The sequence below is a fragment of the Bombus terrestris genome, chromosome 5 (genome assembly GCF_910591885.1).
Source record: "Bombus terrestris chromosome 5, iyBomTerr1.2, whole genome shotgun sequence".
Classification (NCBI taxonomy): domain Eukaryota; kingdom Metazoa; phylum Arthropoda; class Insecta; order Hymenoptera; family Apidae; genus Bombus; species Bombus terrestris.
Genome location: NC_063273.1, coordinates 12,259,164 through 12,282,220, shown reverse-complemented (window position 1 = coordinate 12,282,220; position 23,057 = coordinate 12,259,164). Strand labels below are relative to the sequence as shown.

The window sequence follows — 23,057 nt, the reverse complement described above, 5'->3', positions numbered from 1 at the left end:
ATGATACATTTACACTGTACATGTGAATGTGTGTGTAAGCGTCAGAGGAAGTCCGGGTCTTGGTTGAGACAAAAGACAAGAGCAAGTCGTTAGAAGTATCTGGAAGAGTCGGTTGACAACAAGCGTGCGTGCGAGTAGGATTTTGAGGTCTTAAGAGTATAAGATATATGTATAACAGTTGTGTGCCAAATAAAGGGAATTATTTGTATTTCCGAATCCATTCTATATCTTTTCATTTTGTTAGTGTCAGTGGGCCAGTATGTGGGTTTATATGTGGTGAGGTAGTTGAGATTGTTGGTGGTTATGCTTTTCAGGAGGTTTTTGCCTCTTGCTGTGACAAGTCTGCTGCCCCATTGGGGATGTTTGGCGTTATAGTCTCCTCCAGCTATGAATCCATTGCCTATGGCGTCCAATAGGCTGTCGAAGTTCTGTTTTGCAATCGAGTGTCTGGGAGCGAGTATACTACTGAGGTGTTGATTGTACCATGTCAGTCTTCTATTGCTACGCTTGTGGCTTGAAGGTAATCTTTCTGGAATGATGGAAGCTCGTAGTTCTTAATGCTGGATTTGATGATGATTACGGTGCTGCCGTGTGCCTTTCCACTGGGATGTTGCATATGGTGGAAGTTGTAGCCGTGTATTTTGAGGTAGTTTTTGTCGGTGAAGTGGGTTTCGGATATGAGCAATACATTGTTTTGCTGTTGTTTTAAGAATAATTCTAGTTCAAATTTGTGCTGAGCTAGACCGTTGGCGTTCCACAGAGCTATTCGCATTGGTTTTATTTTGCTTCTGTGCGTATGAATTTGTCCATGAAGAGTGTGAGAAGTGACAGCATGTTGTTAATTTGCTCAGATTGCTTCTCGATAAGTTTTTCGAGTCTGGTGAAGTTGTCTGTGTTTTGTGGGGTGGGAGCACTATTTTCTTGTGTTCACTGTGGTTTTTCGAGTTGTTTACGTTTCCTTGTGTTGCCTGCGCATAGGATATTGATGGTGTGGTGAGTTTTTGGGGTCTTGGTTCCTGTATGGTAATCTCCTTGGTTCTTTGTTTTTAATATGTGATATTATGTAGCGTTTTATAAGCTCAGTATCCTTTGTAGTTCGCAGGATGCTCTCCTTGACAGTGGATGCACTTCGCGGGGGTTTCAGGGGATTTAGTGCATTGGTCAGTAGGGTGACTATCTGCACATTTTACGCACCGGAAGTTATGATTGCAGTATTTCTGCGTGTGGCCGTACCTTTGGCACCTTTTGCATTGTACTATTTCTTTCTTTACAAGAGGTGGCTCGAACTTAACTATGGAGTTCATCAGCCGATTGATGTTGTAGATTTCTTTGTTGTTTGTTTTTTGTTTTAAGTCTATAAAAAATAAGGATAGTGGGTTTTTTGTGATTCTATGCTTAATGTTGCTGATGTTAGTTACTTCGTGACCTTGATTTAACAGTTCGCACTTTAGTTCGTCTAGATCGACTGAGTGGTGGATGTTGCGTAGCACCACTCGAAATGGTCTTTCTTGTTTGAGCTGATATGTGTGGAATTTAGCGTTTAACGTTTTTAATAGCTTGGTTAACTTTCTATAGGCGTCTGGGTGGGTCGGCAGAATTTTCACGTGGTTGTTGTTAATCTTTAACTTGTAGTCCTCTTTGTTGATGTCTTTTTCGATAGTCCTTATCATTGACTGTATGTCGATTACGTCGTCAATGAATATTGGTGGGGGAGGGGGAATTCTTTGAGTATGGAGATTATTTACCTTTTCGGTTGTAATCATGGAGTCTTCCGTGGACTCCAGTATTGAGAATCTATTGTAGGTGGTCACCTGGCTGGCTGGTGGTTTAGTTTGACTCTTGTTCACATTTGTCTTGGTTGGTTCGAGCTTTCGTTTTTTCGTGTGATGGTCGTTTACCAGGATACCAGTCGTACCAGGCTGTGTTGCCCCCTTGCCACGGGGGAGGAAAAATGGCGGTGTTATAATTTAGCTCCGGAGAGCCTGTTGGGAATGATAGAGCCATCATCGAGCTAGTTAATTCAGTGTGAAAGAACTAGTCGAGAGGCTGTTAACCTCCGGCTAGGTTAGTTGGATTCGCTTTCGACAGATGGGCATCACGTGGAGTTTTGTGAACTTCACAGGGCACTGGACCCACGTCTGCACGTCTCGGCACTCAGCAGCAACTGGATGGTCACGTGCTGTTTTGTGGACTTTGCAGGGCACTGGACACACGTCTGCACGCCTCGGCACTCACCAGCGAACTGCTATAGAATTACTTCATGCCTTTGTTAGACAAAACGTTCATCCCTTGACCGCGGCTACGTTCGGCGACTGGTTGTCGCCTCGAGCCCAAGCTCACTATCATAAATCTCAAATAAGTACAGTCAAATCGAATGACCACAATTTCTTAATACGGCTACGGTGGAATCTGGATTATAGTACTAAGGGATCTTCCCAAAGTTCCAAAGGGAAGGTTCCGGTGTTCTTTCATCTCCGATATATATATGTCGGGTTGGCGTTACGATTAGAGTTAGGGTTAAGGGCGTAAACGAATTCCTATTGACACTAGACGTGATCACTATGCAATAGAGGAGATATTTACTAGTGCAAACATGACCATGTTGGAATTGGACAAGTAATCGCGATAAATTGATACTCGAGAAGCTAATGACAATGATCCTAGGCTCAATAACGAATCCACGGTCAACGGGATGACGAACTCTACGCTTCTTTAGCGTCTAAGTTGTACTCAATGTTAATGCGTGGGGCAATCACTACGTATCCGAGAGTTACTTGAATCGTCGTCGAGATCGTACCGGAGAGTAACTCTCCGTCTCGACGATGCCGTCGAGGAAAACTATAATGGGTGGGTCTAAGGACATGAGATCCTCGGATTCGTCAAAGAAAGCTTTCGTTCCAAAGGTGAGGGAAATTAGCGCTATTGCTAATTGGTCGATCTCCATATCGGCGTTTTGAAAGAGATGCTGGCCGCCCTTGAGGGGAGGTTGTTGACGGGGGGCAACGCTCGTGGAGGATAGGTTTCTCCTATCTTCCCGTAGTTGCAACAAAGTCTATTTGACGGACTTCGCTTGACTAAATCTTAAGATCTATAGCGGGTCCTCACGTTAGCTAAACATACGCCACAAAGGCATGCCGACACCCGGCGATCATCTTACCCGGAGGACAAAATCTGCGTGTGGCGGGCCGCGGGATAGAAACTATTGAAGTATTTACTGCCACGTGTCGCTACGACTATTTCTTTTAAGGAGAGGTATAGAGTTACTCTGTGCCTTTGTTAGATAAAACGTTCATCCCTTTGACCGCGGCTACGTTCGGCGACTGATTGTCGCCTCGAGCCCAAGCTCATGATCATAAATCTCGAACAATCGGAGCGGCATTTGTTTAATCCAAGTTACAGAGTTGCGGTATTCCCGCGAATCCAAGGAGGAGCTCCGGCGTTCTTTCATCTCCGACATATATATATATATATGTCGGGTGCACGTCAGGATTGGGGGTGGGGGTGTTCGGTGAATCTTCGTTGAAATCAGCCATAGGTGCGGTGTAACAATAATTGAGTTTATTGACACAAATTAGGGAAATTACAGCGTCGATAGATAATCTCAAGGTTTTGATATTCGCGGCACTATGACAATGGTCTCGGCTCCGGCAACGTTTCCGCGGTCAACGGATGCTGAACTTTACCCTTCGTTAGCGTCTAAGTTACACTGTATGTTAGAGCAAGAGGCAATTATTACGTATACGAAAGACAGGTCGATTGCTGATGAGATCGCACTAGAGAGTGACTCTCCGTCGCGGTGACGCTGTCGAAGAAAACTATGATGGGTGTGCCTAAGGGCACGAGATCATCGGATTCGCGGAGGAAAGTCTTCGTTCGAAGGGTGAGGGAAATTGACGTTGCTGTTAATTGGTCAATTTCCATGTTGGTGGTTAGAGAAAGATATTAGCTGTCCTTGGGAAAAGTTGCTAGCGGGAAGCGTCGTTCGTGGAAGGATAGATTTCTCTTATCTTCCCGTAGTTAGGACAAAGACTATTTGCGTGTTTGAAGGACTTTATATAACTGAAACTTAAGATTTATAACGGGTCTTCGGCCAGTTAAGCATATACTGTGAAGATGCGTTGAGATCTGGCAATCATCTTACCCGAAGGACAAAGTCTGCGTGTGGCGAGCCACGGGACAAAAATCGTTAAAATATTTACTGTCGTGCACCGTCCAAACTATTTCTTTTAAGGAAAGCTATAGAGTTACTTCATGCCTTTGTTAGATAAAACGTTCATCCCTTGACCGCAACTACGTTCGCCGACCGGTTGTCGCCTCGAGCCCGAGCTCACTATCATAAATTTCGAATAATTACAGTCGGATCGAATGACAACAGTTTCTTAGTGCGGCTATGGTGAAATCTGGATTACTGCACTAAGGGGTCCTCCCAACGCTCCAAAGGGTAGGCTCTGGTGTTCTTTCATTTCCGACATATATATATGTCGGGTTGGCGTTAAGATTAGAGTTAGGGTTAAGGGCGTGAAACGAATCCCTATTGGCGCTAGACGTGATCATTATGCAATAGAGGAGATATTTACTAGTGCAAATATGACTATGATGGAATTAGACAAGTAATCGAGATAATTAGATACTCGAGAAGCTAATGACAATGAGGCTCAATAACGAATCCACGGTCAACGGGATGACGAACTCTACTCTTCTTTGGCGTCTAAGTTGTACTCAATCTTAATGCATGGGGCTGTAACGTAAATTACATCAGAGACCAGGACACACACACACCTCGGGCAGGATGGTGTCCCGGTCGGCATACTTCGCACCCGATGCACCGACGAGAGGAACACATGGTGACCTTGGCGACAATGCATATTGGGCAGAGTACCTAAGGATTCATTTATGGCCTAACGGTCCTACCATAAAATGTTTCAGAAGCGTAACAACGGTCACGTACGCCTACAGGGTAGTGGGGGGTAATGAGAGAACAGATGACCGAAAGTAAAAAGCTTGTAGGGACTCACTCTCGTACGGTCACGGCTAGAGTTCGGAAGTGTCTTATACTTGTATAAACGAAATAAGAATAAAGTGTTCTCCTTCCTAATAAAATTTCTCTTTATTTTTACGTGACATTTTGGCGATCCGTGCCAGTATCCATCAACTTCAAGAAAAAGAAATTACGCATTTCGGGCTACGGTCAACTTTGAAGATTGAGGATCAGTGGACCACTGTAACAGAGCAGACACTTTCGACGTTTCGACAAAGGAACACCGCAACGGAACCTTTCCTACGGGTTAAACGATCAAGGTGAGCAAGCCCTGGATTCTTTTGTCAAATACAGATCGAGAACAGACAGCACAATTAGTATAACAATGGCAACGCCACGAGAAGACAAAACCGAAACTGTTAGCGCCGCTTTAACTAACAGCGGAATAGACCCAACAGTTAAAGCTTTGCTTGATGCAATGCAGAAACAAATGAGTATGCTTGCACTGCGTATGGATGAAGTTGTAGCAAAAACAAAAACGGGAAATGTATCGGAGGCCAGTTCCTTAATAACCGTAGACGAAGTAACCCACACCGCTAAAGATCAATCGGTCCTTCGAGAACCTCGCCCATTACTTCAAACACCACCTCAACCATCCTGGGAAAGGACTTTTCCTGAACAATATACGCAACCAGAGCTAAAAGCTGAGAGTGCATTAAAATGCATTCCGATATTAAACGGAAAGGATGATATGGACGTGGAGGATTTTATTCATGAAATACAAGAAGTAAGAATGATGTGTAGCGAACCAACACTATTACTAAAAATGATTAAAATAGAGAAGATTGTAGGAAAAGCCGCAATGGCAATCCGCAATATTCGTATTACCGAATTCGAATCTCTGTATGAAGCATTGAGACGTAATGTAGCTGCGCAAGTATCAGTGAGAAAACAACAGGACGAATTAAGAGGAATGAGGCAAGGATTAACTGAGAGCGTGCAAAACTATAACATCAGATTTCGAAGCGTTTTTAACAAACTCCAACACAGCATTACCAACGAGTATAGAGACCAACTAAGTCGACGGGTGATGAACGAGCAACTATACATGGACTCTGTGACCGACTATGTAAGAGGCCTTCGTCCAGAAATAGGGCAGGCGCTAATGGCTAATCTCCCCCCAAATCTCATCGAAGCAGAAAGGAAAGCAATGAATATGGAAAGATACTTTCGCGAGCACAGCTCTCGCAGACAAATGACGCGGCAAACAACCGCCCCGCCATTTTATCGTAACCAGGCTTCTCATCCAGTAGACAATCGCCTCGCTATTACAAGTAACACAAATAATAAAACTTCACTCACACAAAATATTCTACCAAGAACGAACAATTTTACGAAGTTTGGGAACAGACCATTAAGCGAAAGGACGCAAGCGAAATGTCCCCAAATGCAATCGATTGGGACACCTTCCAAATCAATGCCAAAATTTTCCGATACCGCCTCAAAGAAAAGCCCCTCCAGGAATAAACCACGTTCAAGAACAATCAGAATTAACAATGCTATCTCAGGAAGATTACCCACAATACTATTACAATTACCAGGACGACCAGGATTGCGATTTCTCGTTGACTCCGGGGCAGGAATCAACTTGCTTAAACAAAGATGCTACCCAGGAAAGACAACAATACCAGACACAAAGAAATTCTCCATGGGACATTCCGAATACGAATCTAATTCCAAAGTCAAATTGAATTTGTTCGACAAAAAGATAGACTTCTCTTTAATAGATGACGATTTCCCAATTATAGAAGATGGCGTATTAGGCTTACCCGGTTTGAATCAATATCGATTCGAACTCTCCAACGAAACATTGAAATTAGATAACAACACCCTTCTGCTGCAACAAGAACCAACCCTTGCACCAGGAGAAACCATTCAAAAAATTGTATACCTCGAAGGGAAGCCAACGCCAGTGTGCTTTATCAATGGTGGTAAGTCCTCAATTCAAGTTTCTAACATTATTGAAAATACAAATACCATAGATCAAATCCAAAAATTCAAATCTTCGATTCGACTATCGCACATAGAAAAACCTCTCAGAGAACCTATAGAAAAGATTCTTCTCTATTACATGGATGTATTTAATTTAGACAGCGAAACATTACCGTGTACATCTCTTGCTAAACATTCCATTACATTGAAAGAAGATAAAATCATCAACGTAAAATCCTACCGTCCTCCCGAACACCATAAACTCGAAATAAACAAACAAATGACGGAAATGTTAGACAAAAAGATTATAGAACCCTCCGACTCTCCCTATAACTCTCCCGTCTGGGTCGTCCCAAAGAAAATCGACGCGTCGGGGAAACAAAAGTGGCGAATAGTGATTGACTTTCGGAAGTTAAACGAATTAACGGACCAAGACGCATATCCATTACCCGATATTGACGATATACTATCGCAACTAGGGAACGCAAAATATTTCTCCGCTTTAGACTTATCCTCGGGATTCCACCAAATACCCATGGATGAGAATTCGAGGAAGTACACTGCATTTAGCACACCACAAGGACACTTCCACTATAACAGAATGCCATTCGGGCTCAAGAACGCACCCGCTACCTTTCAAAGAATGATGGACACCGCGTTAAGAGGTTTAATTAATAATCATTGTTTCGTCTATCTCGATGATATCATTATATTCGGGCAATCGATAGAGGAACATAATAAAAACTTAGCCATTATACTCCAAAGACTCAGGGAAGTAGGTCTAAAAGTACAACCGGATAAATGTGAATTCCTAAAACCCGAATTGGAATATTTAGGACACTTAGTGACAGCAAACGGAGTAAAACCTAACCCTGAAAAGATAGAAGCAGTAAAGAACTTCAAACTACCCAAAAATCCTACGGATGTAAAATCGTTCCTTGGGTTAGCCGGATACTATAGAAAATTTATTAGGAATTTCTCGAAAATTGCCAAACCGTTAACGGAACTAACTAAGAAAGACATACAATTCCACTGGACTGACAAAACACAACTTAGCTTCGATACATTAAAAGAAAGACTATGCCAAGCACCAGTACTAAAATACCCCGACTATACGAAAACATTTACGTTAACAACGGACGCCAGTAATGAAGGTCTAGGAGCCATCCTTTCACAAGATGGACACCCTTGTTGCTTCATTTCAAGGACATTAAACCCCCCTGAACGAAATTATACTACGACGGAAAAAGAATTATTGGCCATCGTTTGGGCAGTTAGAAGATTTAGGCAATATTTATTAGGCCGCAAATTCAAAATTCAAACAGACCACTAAGCCCTTAAATGGCTGCACAACTGCAAGGACCCCTCTAGTCGATTGATTCGATGGAGATTGAGATTAGAGGAATACGAATACGATATAGAGTACGTAAAAGGAAAGGAAAACGTAGCCGCTGACACCCTATCCAGAGTACACGCGATAACACAAACTGACGTTTTATTAAGACAATTCAGAGACTGGGAAAAATCAGAAGAAATACCAAAATTATTGAAACTAACATCTAACAAAGACAACTTTTTCCAATTAACAAAACCATATCTGGGCCCATATGACGAAACCGTATGGTTACAGAAAATATCAGACATACTTAAAACAAATAGAAAGATAGGAATAGGAGACAATAACTTAAACGCACAAGACAAAGCACACATAAAAAGATTTCTTTTATTTTTCAATGACCAACGCGACGACATAGAATTTGCTTACGAACCAATACAGAGTTTAAGCGAAGAGGAAATAGAACAAGTACTAAAAGAAAATCATGACTTGGTAGGACATCCCGGAATACAAAAGACGTACGACAGAATCCGAGGCAAATATGATATCCCACATCTAATAGACAGAGTAAAAGGCAGAATAGGAACTTGCGCGACATGTCAAACATCAAAGACTACTCGGATAAGAGGAAAGGAGGAACCACAGATAACCGACACCCCGTTAGAATCTAACGACAAAATCGCTATGGATGTGATAGGCCCGTTGAAAAAGACCAAGATAGGAAACCAATACATTCTCTCTATACACGATGAACTAACCAAATATTTAATACTTGTGCCCCTAAAAACACAACAGACCCAATCAATCTGGAATGCTTTACTGAATCATTACATTTATATATTCTCCGCACCGAAACGTATATTAACTGACAGAGGACAAAGTTTCATTAGCGAGATAATGCAACGATACGAAGAAGCATTTAGGATCAAACACATAAAAACCACCTCATTCCATCCACAATTCAACGGAAGCCTAGAACGAACACATGCTGTAATATCCGACATGTTAAAAGCTATACAAAACGATAATGAAACAGAATGGGATCAAAACCTAAATTTTGTGTGTCTAGCATATAACACTATGGTTCATGATGCCACTGGATATACCCCTTTTGAACTAACATTTGGACACAAAGCCAATCTCCCATCTACCATATCCCAAAATCCGCAAAGAACATACGCTGATGAGGTCAGCTTCAGGAAACGAGAATGGGATGCCAAGCTACTTAAAGCCAGGGAAACTCTAATGAAGAGTAAACAAAGATACCAAAGAGATCAAAGAAAAAAAATTATTAAACCTCAATCCATTTTTAGAGAAGGAGATTTGATATTAGTTCATAATGATCATAAAAAACACAAGTTAGATACTGAATGGCTAGGGCCATACACCATTGAAAAAGTAAAAACCCCTTATTACGAAGTAATGGTGAATGACTCGATTAGGAAAATACATGGTAATCGTATTAAACCTTATTTTCCAGGACGGTCTTCACCTTCTCCATAAGTAGCTGTTATGCACTTTGTTTTTATTTTGTCTTGTCGATTAAGACAAAGAAGAAAACACACTTTTAGACAATTAGCCTCCATAAAACAATCCTGAAGAAACACTGAGATTTTAGAGGACCAAAATCAATCTAAGGAGGGAGGTATGTAACGTAAATTACATCAGAGACCAGGACACACACACACCTCGGGCAGGATGGTGTCCCGGTCGGCATACTTCGCACCCGATGCACCGACGAGAGGAACACATGGTGACCTTGGCGACAATGCATATTGGGCAGAGTACCTAAGGATTCATTTATGGCCTAACGGTCCTACCATAAAATGTTTCAGAAGCGTAACAACGGTCACGTACGCCTACAGGGTAGTGGGGGGTAATGAGAGAACAGATGACCGAAAGTAAAAAGCTTGTAGGGACTCACTCTCGTACGGTCACGGCTAGAGTTCGGAAGTGTCTTATACTTGTATAAACGAAATAAGAATAAAGTGTTCTCCTTCCTAATAAAATTTCTTTTTATTTTTACGTGACAGGGCAATCACTACGTATCCGAGAGTTACTTGAATCGTCGTCGAGATCGTACCGGAGAGTAACTCTCCGTCTTGACGATGCCGTCGAGGAAAACTATAATGGGTGGGTCTAAGGACATGAGATCCTCGGATTCGTCAAAGAAAGCTTTCGTTCCAAAGGTGAGGGAAATTAGCGCTATTGCTAATTGGTCGATCTCCATATCGGCGTTTTAAAAGAGATGCTGGCCGCCCTTGAGGGGAGGTTGTTGACGGGGGGCATCGCTCGTGAAAGATAGGTTTCTCCTATCTTCCCGTAGTTGCAACAAAGACTGCTTGTCTATATGAAGGACTTTGCTTGACTAAATCTGAAGATTTATTGCGGGTCCTCACGTTAGCTATACTGCGGAGGTATGTTGACATCTGGAGATCATCTTACCCGGAGTATAGAATCTGCGTGTGGCGAGCCACGGGGCAGAAACCATTGAAATATTTACTGCCGCGTGTCGCTACGACTATTTCTTTTAAGGAGAGGTATAGAGTTACTCTGTGCCTTTGTTAGATAAAACGTTCATCCCTTTGACCGCGGCTACGTTCGGCGACTGATTGTCGCCTCGAGCCCAAGCTCATGATCATAAATCTCGAACAATAGGAACGACATTTGTTTAATCTAAGTTACAAAGTTACGGTATTCCCGCGAATCCAAGGAGGGATTCCGGTGTTCTTTCATATCCGACATATATATATGTCGGAGATGGAGAGACACCGGAGCCTTCTGTCGAAACCGGGGAAAAACCCCTAATATTGTAGTTTGGATTCCACCATAGCCGTAGTTAAACAATCACCGTCCTTCAGCCCGATTGTAATTGCCTGCAATCTATGAGAATGAGTTTGGGTTCGAGGTGACAACTAGTCACCGAATGTAGCCGCGGTCAAGGGACGAACATTTTTGTAACAAAGTCATGAAAAAGTCTATAGCCCTCCATAAAAAGAAATAGTTGTAACGGCACTCGACAGTAAGCATACTAACGGTTTCTGTCTCCTGGCTCGTCATAAGTAGACCCTATTCTATGGGTAGGTCGATTGCCGGTTGTCGAGACATATTCGCAAAACATCTGCAGTCAGCCTAATGACCCGTCATAAACCTTAAACCTTAATTAACGAAAATAGGCAAACAGTCTTTTCCCGCGAATGATACTTCCAAAGACTGACTAATTTAACAATAACGGCAATTTCCCTCACTCTCTGAACGAAGACTTGTCTCCACGAATATAAAAGGCCTGGGGCCACGAGAGGAGGGCAGTTTTTTCCCTAAACAGCGTCACCGTGAGAGCTTCGAGTACGATTTCATCGACTAAGGTATCATTTCGACAGAGTGCTTACTTCGCGTACTAACTCCAATCGAAAACGCTAAGATCCCTATTAAATGCACCCTGGTATGTTACCAACGAAACAATCCACCGTGACTATAAAATTACTCAGTCAGTGATCTTTGTTAGATGTCTTCTTTTTAATCGACTCGCATCTTCTTGCTTATATCATTTTAATCCACGATTATAATAAAAATACATAATTATAATATTAGCAAGTATGTATACCTGTACATATATAACAGAAATCAGTTGTATTGTGTTTAGTGTATCGTGGTCGGAATACAGTTTACGACTTGATACTTCAAAATGCGATAAAAATGCGTCATTCATAATAAAATATAAAATACAGATTTTTACTTGACGCAGAAGTACGTTATTCATAACAAAAACAAATGACACGTTATCAATTACATTGTTTTATCGCGTTTCTGCATGGAATATAGCAAGTATCGTCTGCACGACAACATAGCGGGGATCGTGATCGCAGAAAGATACTGAAACGTCGTTTTTACGACGCAGCGCAGGGCTATCGAAATTCAGAATACATCTTTAGACAGACATATCGTACATTTCGATAAACTTCGACATTTGGGTGTATTTAAGACGCAAATTATATTAGCAGATCCACATTCTTCGGGACTTCGTCGAATAGACCAGGACAGTGAAACATTAAAGAAAGCATAGTAACTGGGAAAAAGTTAATTTTGTAGATTCCTTTCGGGAATCGACTTTGTGCTTGTGCAAAATTTCTTCCAACTTGATAAAAATTAGAATTTAACAAAATCATCATGTCTTGGCTAATGATAGAGACCATTGGATTAATTGTCACTGTATTCGTCCTGCTTTATTACTATTCTATGATAAAGTTAAACTACTGGCGAAAACGTGGTGTTAAAGGACCAAAGCCTCTTCCGTTTTTGGGTAATTTCAAGGATGTGCTTCTGGGAAAGGATTCGACTATGGACTGTTTCCAAAAAGCCTACAATGAATTTAGAGATGAACCGATGGTTGGAGTCTACGGAGGTCACGAACCGCTGTTAGTTTTAAGAGATCTGGATTTGATCAAGGATGTTCTTATTAAAGATTTTAACAAGTTTGCTCAAAGAACGCATGGCGCCGTACGAGAGGTATATGTATTAACATTCTATGTTTTACTGAAACAAATCATTAATTTTATAATTATTATGATAATTGATATATATATATATCTTATGAAGTAATTGAGATTTTACGTGCTATATTATAATTGGGTTTATTGGAAAATTGCTCATTCTAATAAAGCTGTTGTAGCTGTTAAATAAATTTTGTTAAAAGTTCCAGAATGAACAAATAAAAATAGTCAAATATACAGTATGTTTGATAGCTGGTGAAACAAATTTTGGAAAAACAAACCAAAGTAAGACAAAAGTTGGGAATATTAAAACCGTATTTGAAACTTCTGTTGTTTCAATATTTTGTCCAATTTTTCCGGTCTTATTTCTTGCAATCGCTCTAATTCATATGAAAAACAGAGACTAAGATATGAGCTGAATTACATAATAATAGCCTATGGACAGGCAAGAAAATCATAAATTCGATATGTGAGGTTTCATGGCGTGACTGTACTTTTATTCCGCGATCTTTGCCAAAATTGATTAGTTTTATTAGCTAAAATATTGAGGTATTTTATTCTTATATTTATTGGTATTTATTTGCTTTGCAATACTTGTATTGATAGAAATCGCGTCCAATTGCTATAACACTTGCAATTATTATTGTGTGAATCACTTATTCACAGCTTGAATGAGTTGGCGTACACGTTGTTTTAAATTAGATAGAAATGAAATAAACTTTCTCACACAAATAGAAATACATTATTATTTTTAAAAAGATGCTATTGGTAAAGAAGGTACAAAGTTCAATATTTTTGTTTACGTGTGATTATACTTTATCTGTTATGACCCGTTGATTGCAAATTTCGTACCTTATAGTCAGTAATGCGACTATAATGATTTTTTACATTCTGTTTTTAAGCAAATCTTTATTTGTTAGATACATTAGTTTGTTATAAATTATAAATTCCACATACTTATTACTATATTTTGCTACGAAATGATGAATAAGTGAAAACAAACGATGTGTTTGTTCATATTAACGATACGAATAAACAACTTTTATAATTTGCATACGTAATGTGCAAAGATACGTAAATTAAAGAGTAGTTTCAAAGAGAAAAAATTTCCCACCATTGAATTTAGAATTCAGTATTCACAAATGAATACACATTCACTATATTATTTTTAACAAATTGTTGGTGTTATACATTATTGTAACAATTATTCGTATTAGCATTTATATATATAGGGAGGGAGAGAAAAAGATGCGAAATATATTTATATTATAAATTTCCTATTATTACTTTATAGTAAAAAAGTATTATCCAAGTACATGTACCCAGAAACCGGAAGCAGTTAGGTATTATAATTGAAACCATTATTTGTCATTTAAAACAATTACTAAACTTATATCAAAGTTGTATAATGAAATTATTTAAAACTTTAATGCAAATAATTATTTCTGTCAAAGTATTCACTAATCTATCGTAATCTAAATTAAATTATCTAAATTAAAGCTATCAACAACTCAAGGTTTTTGGACCTTATTAGATACTAGTCTATATCTTTGTAGATATTAACCTTTGTATATGTGCGCTTGTTGAAATTCTTGCAATAACGATGAACCGAACATATCTACTTATACGAAATTTATCAATTGCGACATTGTTATGATGTTGGTTCGTCTATTACATAACATCAACTAAATATCAATATCTTATGTAAGAGTATCTTCTTTAACCATAATAGGTACATTTTATCGTTTATTTACAGAAGTGCAAAATCTATAAAAGTACAAAATGTTTCTTATTGTTAGCAAAAATTAACGAAGATTTACCTATAATTTTGATTTTGATTCAACCTATAATATTTTGTAATTTATAGTATCAAATGGGAATCTCCGATTATACCAGAATCATTTTAATTCTTGTCGTAATCGCGTTACCTGTGGTACCTGCATTGTAGCCGCTGAATAGTCGAATAATAATATATTTATTTATATTAACTATAACCTATATAATTGTATTAATATTGTTTCCGGCTTATCTTTCATACCACATATAACAAACAAGTAAAATTCTTGTAATTTTACAGGTCGAGCCATTATCTGAGCAAATCTTCAGGTTGGAAGCAGAAAGATGGAGACCTCTAAGAATCAAACTTTCACCCTTCTTCTCGTCAGGAAAGCTAAAGGAAATGTTCCATTTGATGACAGACTGTGCAAACAGTTATGACAAGTACCTAGAGAAATTAGCAGAAAAGGGCGAACCGATTGAATTTCGTGATACTGCCGCGAAATTCACCATTGACGTGATCGCTGCCTGCGCGTTTAGTATTCAGACGAATGCTATAACGGATGAGAACTGTCAGTTTCGTAAAATGGGAAAGAAAGCTCTTGACACAAACATCGAACAATTTCTCACGGATAGATTGAGGGAATATCCATTCCTATTCAGAATTTTTGGTCGCTTATTCACTGATCATGAAGTTATCAATTTCTTTGAAACAGCCACCAGAGAAGCTATGGATTACAGAATTCAGAATAATGTTCATACAAATGATGTTATCGATATTTTGGCAGATTTGAGACAACACCCCGAGAAAATTAACCTTAAAGGTAAGTTTGCAAATATGTACATAATTATTTATGCAGAATCCATATAAATATGGTAAAGTATAGAGTAAATGAGAAATTGATTTTTTATTATGTGCTAGTATAACTTGAAGTACCTGAAGATTATATAATAAAAACTAAGTTTTAAATTTTGGTGATCTTTTACATATTACTGTTTAGAATTAGTGTGTCATAGTATTAATTATAAGAAGAAGAAAAAATTGAAAGAGAGAGAGAGTGAGAGGGAGGGAGAGAAAGAAGATGTGAAATATATTTATATCATAAATTTCTTATTATTTGATTTATAAGGATTTAAAATGTTTTTAAACATATGCAGAACTGTATCGAATAAAAGCTGCTTTTATTGCACAAGGTGGATCTTTCACGCCGTTTGAAAACTGCAGCCCATGAAATAGGCTTAGAAATCTGTTATAATTTTTTTTACTGTAAAAAAATTTTTTTGTATTCGTTAAATATATTATAAAACCATACCTCTAAATTCAATAACCTCGTTTCTTTCTTTCCCTTCTAAAGAAAAGCACAAAAAGACGCTGTTTTAGAACATTCTAATTCAGGACACCTTCTTAAGAAAAGCACATCGAGAGGCCACAGTGATAATAAGAAACGATATTAAACACCACTTACATAGCTGTATCAGTCAGGAACACGTTCAAGCAACCACCGTTAAAATACAAATTAATGGCAATTACTTCCAAACGTCAGTAGTATATGCACAACCGCGACACAAAATGGCATTACAAAAATGGGAAGAGTACTTTTAATCCTTAGGTGACAAATACATCGCAGCGGGAGACTTCAATGCAAAGCACACGATATGGGGCTCAAGAATTAACACACCTCGAGGTAGAAGACTAGAAAAATATGTTACAATACGTAATCCCAACATATTGTCCACAGGAAAACATATTGGCCGACAGATCTAAACAAAACTCCTGATTTGCTTAATTTTGCAGTTTTAAAGGGACTAAACGCGAACAAATTAAAAATAACACCCAGCCTTGAGCTTAGCTCCGATCATACATCGATAATAATAGAATAAACAAGCAAACCACAGTCGCTTTGCAATAAAACCATCAAATGGCAAATATTTAAAGAACTAATCGAGAGCAAAATCAACTGCAATATTCCACTAAAGACACCCGAACACATCGAACAGGCAATAACAACATTGACAGAAATTATAGAAGAAACAGCATGGGCAACTACTATTTATAAACCAAACAACAGGCAAATAAAAATAATTCCAACAGACGTCCATGACAAAATCAGAGAAAAAAAGAAAGCAAAAGCAAAATGGAGGAAACGTGAAAACAAAAAACATGTAAACAAACTCGCAAAGGAAATAAAAAGTGAAATAAAAGATCATAATAATAATGACTTCTCAAGATTCATAGAAACACTCTCTGCATACGAGAATGCCAACTATTCTCTATGGAAAGCCACGAACAAAATAAAGAAGCCAATAAAACTAATCCCAGCAATCAAGAAAGCAGGCAATACATGGACTAGAAGCAATAAAGAGCAAGCTGCAGAATTTTCCAACCACCTTTGTAACACATTTACTCCATATATTATTAACAACAGTAGAACCAAATGCCATTCAGACGAAGATGCGCAAAATATTAGTAATCCAACTAACAAGCACTACACCATACCTAATACAACAGCACAAGAAATTAAGGTAAATCTTGAAAAACCTTTCTCCAAAAGCAATGCGTTTAATCATAATAATATTCAACAATACTTTCCTAATCTATGGAAGCTAGCACAGATCATAATAATGTTACCTAAGCCAGGCAAAGACCCACACCAAACTGCATCATACAGGCCAATATCACTACTTCCTGTGTTTTCGAAAATACTAGAGAAAATAATATGCGATCGCCTAAAACCAACAATGGTGAAAGCAAAATTAATACCACATCACCAATTAGGATTCAGAAACAAACACAAACATGACAGAGCAAATGCACGGGCTCGTCAACGAAATTTTATTAGCAATAGAAAAGAAACAATACTGTACAGCCCTCTTCATGGACATCGAGAAAGCATTTGACAAAGTGAACCATGAAAGCCTTTTACAAACAATCAAAAAACATTTCACGGAACAAATCCACCACTTACTCAAATCATACCTAAGCAATAGAACCTTTGTAGTAAAAATAAAGGACATATATTTTGAAGTTAAAGACATCAAGGCAGGTGTACCTCAAGGAAGCGTCTTAGAACCAATGTTATATACACCATACACGGCCAACATATCAACAGCTACCAACGGCAAAATATTGATATTTGTGGACGATACGACTGTACTAGTCAGGCACACTAATCCAGAAACAGCAGTCACGTTACTACAAGAGGATATCACTAAGATAGAAAAATGGTTGTAAGATAAAGAAATGAAAGCAAACCCCAGTAAATGTAACCATATTACATTTACACTACCAAAACGGAAACCATCAAATATCCAAATGAATGACACGCTCATAACACAAACAAGGCAAGTTAAATCCATTTCGACACACAACTTACATGCAAGTAACATACTAAATCGATTATAGACAAAACACGGATAAAAAGAAGACCGATATACTGGCTAACTAGTCGAAACTCTAAACTCAGCATGGAAGATAAACTAAAAATTTGCAGAACGAGAGTAAAACCAATTTGAACGTACGGAATACCACTGGGTGACAGCAGTAATGAGTCATATAAATAAACTACAGTCGCTACAATCGAAGATACTCAGAACAACAGTCAACGCCCTATGGTATATCAGAAACGAAGATATACGCAAGGATCTAAAAATACCAACGGTTAAAAAAGAAATCGGCAAGTACACAAGAAAATACAAGGAAAGAACGGTAACACATCCAAACCAGCTGGCTGCTGAAACGTGCAAAACCCATATCAAAAGAAGTCTAAGAACAAAACATTCCACTGATCTTGTTAAAGAAATAGAAAAACTGTAAAATGGTATCCCGCTGGAGATAACCATCCACGTGCTATATAGTAATAAAGTGCTAGAAAAATTTACTAAATGCTCAACTGGACAAATTGTAAAGCACAAAAAAAAGAACTTGGAAAAGGCGTACGTGACTATCGTTGGTCATGGATGGCTGCGGAACATGTGTATGTGATGGGAGTACGAAAACTGTGATAAATGGATGACTCGATGGGGAAAGTTAGTTAGTTGCGAGTTGTCGATTGTAGTGAGTTGTGAATTGCAAATTGATTAGTTGTATCAATTTAGTTCTTTTAGTTGTATTACATTACTAGATTAAGAAATAACTCTAAATAGTCGTATTTTCCGGTTTCATCATTGTAAATAAATTCAACAAATAAATACGGTTACTATATTATTTACAGAAGCGGATAGTTTGTTCCTGGCATCTCAGGCTCAGCTTTTCTTCCTTGCTGGCTTCGGAAATTCCTCATTGACGATCAGCAACGCTTTGTACGAACTTGCATGGAACCAAACAGTTCAAGACAAACTCCGAGAGGAAATCCAAAGTATCTTAAAGAAATATAATGGGGAGATCACTTATGACGGAATATGCGAAATGAAATATTTAAATGCGTGCCTACTAGGTATATGTAATTGTTACAGTTTTCATTAAAACGTCATTTCATGATGGAATCTATTATTAATTCATTTGAAATTATTTTTTAATGCATTGATGCGTAACTTTTAATTCTTAATTTCCAGTTACTACCTAAAATTGAAAAATTATTATCTTTCATGGCCAAGTGTATTCAATATACCTAACTACTATATATTTATTAATAGAAACTTTAAGGAAGTATCCAGTAATCCAATGGCTGTCAAGAACAGCGATGGAAACCTACACATTCTCAGGAACAAAAGTCACCGTACCGAAGGGTCAACAAATCTTCCTACCTGTTTATGCAATTCAGAAAGACGCAGAAATCTATCCAAATCCGGAAGTGTTCGATCCTGATAGATTTTCCGATGAAAATATTAAAACCAGACATGCAATGGCTCACTTACCATTTGGAGATGGTCCAAGACACTGCAGTGGTAAGAAGCGTTTTTTATAAAGAAAACTAATAAAATGTTCCTAAATTATGAATTTTGAAATCAATAATTTTCAAGTGATCTTAATAATAATAATAATAATAATATCAAATATCTTAATAGCAATATCAAATAATATTTCTTTCAGGCATACGATTGGCAAAGAAACAGTTGGAGGTAGGAATGGTCACCATCTTGTCGAAATTCAAGGTCGAAGTATGTGAGAAGACTCGCAAAGTATATAAACCTGATAAGAGACCATTGTTCCTTCTCCAACCCGCTGATGGAATATACCTGAAAATGTCGAAGGTTGCAGCAGCATAAAAGCGATTATGATTATTTCATTTCTAACATATTTTAATAACTACTAAATAGCAGCAATTATTATTATATTCTATACTTCTTTCTTTTCCTCCTTTGCTCTGTATATTTATAATTCTTTTGCTATATATTGACAAGTTGACTGAATAGTAACGTATCTTTTTTTATTTACAAGTATTTTACAATCAATTCTCGCATTGAGAATTTTTAGTAGGTTTCTCTGGCGTGACGCAGTGACATGGCTAATTATTTATAATAAGTTAATAAACTTATTAACTTATTATAGATAGGTATAATTTATAAATAATAATATTATGAATAAGTAAATATTACTTATTAGAAAATATCTAGTTGAATCTTGTGCTTAAGTCTAACGGATAGTGTTTTTTTAAGCCTGCGGATCTGGTCCGACGTATTAAGTAATTTAGTAATTAGGGGCTTCCGATGTTTGTTGACTCTTTTGCTATATCTATTGCTATAATTTGTTATTTCTTCTTTGACTGTGGGTATCTTGAGGTCGCGATGTATTGCTTCGTTGGTAACATATCAGGGTGCATTTATTAGGGATCTTAGCGTTTTCGATTAGAAGCGTTGAAGTATCTCAATGTTGGAATCACTTCCTGTTCCCCATGGTTGGATTCCGTAGGTCCAGACAGGTTTTATTATAGTCTTATACAGTGTAATTTTGTTCTGCGTGCTTAAGTTGGAGCGTCGGCCAGTGAGCCAATCGAATTTTTTAAGTTTATCCTTGAGTTGCTTACATTTGTCTATGATGTGCTGCATCCATGTTAATCTCCTGCCCAGAGTTATGTCCAGGTATCTGATTGTGTCCTTGTTAGGAATTGTTATATTGTTAATTGTCACCTGAGAACAGGTTTGTTTTCGCGGCGTGAGGGTTTGTGGATTTATTTTCATTAATTTTGAAGCCCCATTTATGAAACCACTTTTTCATAGAGTCGAGACTTCGGTGGAGGGTGGATGAAGCAATTATTTGGTCTACGTGGGAAGCTAATAGCGCTGTGTCGTCAGAAAATGTCGCTTTAGTTATTTCTGTTGATATTGGTAAGTCGGCAGTGTAGATGGAGAATAGAAGGGGCCCGAGGACACTGCCTTGGGGTATGCCCACTTCTATTGGGAAATTTGTGGTAATGGCGTCTGCGTATTTAACCATGAATTGCCTACTGGTTAGGTAGGACTTTAGGATGGAGTAGTAAGTGTGTGGTAGAACTTTTTTAAGTTTGTAAAGAAGCCCTTCATGCCATACTTTGTCGAATACCTGTTGAATATCAAGGAATACCGCTGAGCAGTATTTTTTCTTTTCGAGGGTTTGGCTGATATTGTGTGTCATTCGGTGGATTTGCTCTATTGTGGAATGCTGCTTCCGAAAGCCGAATTGATGATCTGGCAGAGTTTTCAGATCCTCTATTAGTGGAAGGAGTCCATTCGTTAGCAACTTTTCGAATAGTTTTGACAAAGTGGGTAGAAGACTAATTGGGCGATAGGAGCTAGTTTCGTGTATTGGTTTTCCGGGTTTAGGGATGAGCGTAATTTGTGACGTTTTCCAGGTTTTGGGATAGTATTCAAGGCGAAGTATTGCGTTGAAGATTGAAGAAATGAGTGCAATCCCATTCATGGGAAGTTCCTTGATTGATTTATTGCATATTAGGTCATACCCCGGTGCTTTCCTGGGATTAATTTTATAATTTCTACAGAAGTGAAGGGTTCAATAGGAGGAGTCATTTGGAAGGGAGAGTGCAGGTATTCAGTAATATCCGCGACATGTTTGGAGGAATGGGGTTTAAATACGTTATATACGTGCTTAGCAAACAGCTTGGCTTTTTCTATAGGGCTACGCGCCCATCCACATTGCGGACAGCGGATTCGAGGGATTATTTGCGGGAAGCGCGTGAGTTTCCTGAAGCCTTCCATAGTGAGTAGTTGGAGTCAGTTGTGGGGACAAATTGGCGAAATATTTTTGAAAATAGTTATTTTTATATTTTTTGATGATCTTGGTTAACTTCCTAATTGCGTTGTTTAGTTTGCGTTTGTCTTGCCTTCTTAGTCTACGTTTTTTTGCGATTTTTTTTAATATGTAATGGGGATATTCGTGGTTGCTGATAGAAATCATAGTAGGTTTAGAGAAGCGGATAGCGTTTATTATTATGGTGTTTAAGTATTCCGTGGTTGTTTCGATATCTTCGTTTGTTTTTAGAGAAATTAACGCTGAAGTTGAGTGATTAAAGACTTCTTTAAAGAGCTGCCAGTTGGTGAGTTGGTTATGTGTAAAGCCATTAGGTGGATTCTCGATAATTGTTGAACTGACTGTTGCTCTAACGGGAGAATGGTCAGAAGAGAGTTCCGCAGAGGAGTTGATTTGGACATATCTTGGCGAGATATTTTTAGTTATGAAGAAGTCAAGTAAATCAAGTATTTTGTTAGAAATAATAATAGCACTAGAAAAGAAGGAATACTGCACAGCCCTGTTTATGGACATAGAGAGAGCATTCGACAAAATAAACCATGAAAGCCTACTACAAACAATTAGGAAACAATTCCCGGAGCAAATACACCAATTAATAAAATCCTACCTAAGCAGCAGAACCTTCGCAATAAAAATCAAGGACACATATTCTGAAGTTAAAGACATCAAGGCAGTTGTATCACAAGGAAGCGTCCTAGGCCCAATACTATACACATTATACACGGCGAACATACCAACAACTACCAATAGCACAGTACTGACATTCGCGGACGACACTTCTATACTAGTCAGGCATACGAACCCAGAAACGACAGTCAAATTATTACAAGGACATATCACAAAAATAGAAAAGTGGCTACAAGAAAAACAAATAAAAGCAAACCCCAATAAATGCAACCATATTACATTCACGCTACGAAAAAAGATACCACCAAACATCCTTCTGAACGGCACGCATATAACACAAACAAAGCATGTCAAATATCTAGGACTCCACTTAGATACACAACTCACATGGAAACTACATATCAAATCAATAATAGAAAAAATACAGAAAACAAGAAGACAAATGCATTGGCTAACAAGCCGAAAATCCAAATTAAGCATAGAAAATAAATTAAAAATATATAAAACGACCATAAAACCAATCTGGACGTACGGAATACCATATGGAGGACAGCAGCAATGAGCCACATAAACAAAATAGAGGCAATGCAAGCTAAAATTCTTAGAACGATAAAAAATGCACTATGGTACGTTAAAAATGAGGACATACGAAAGGACCTGGGAATTCCAACGGTC

The 23,057-nt window shown here is 38.3% G+C and overlaps 1 protein-coding gene across 1 annotated transcript; it reads left to right on the top strand.

The window, feature by feature from the left end:
* Window positions 1-12,297: 12,297 nt before the first annotated feature.
* LOC125385096 (cytochrome P450 6B1-like) lies at window positions 12,298-19,845 on the top strand. Its single transcript, XM_048405827.1, has 5 exons — window positions 12,298-12,812; window positions 14,874-15,396; window positions 18,784-19,005; window positions 19,205-19,456; window positions 19,602-19,845. Exons 1-5 carry the CDS (start codon window positions 12,474-12,476, stop codon window positions 19,775-19,777), a joined length of 1,512 nt encoding a protein of 503 aa, XP_048261784.1. The 5' UTR covers window positions 12,298-12,473; the 3' UTR covers window positions 19,778-19,845.
* The last annotated feature ends 3,212 nt before the right edge of the window (window positions 19,846-23,057 follow it).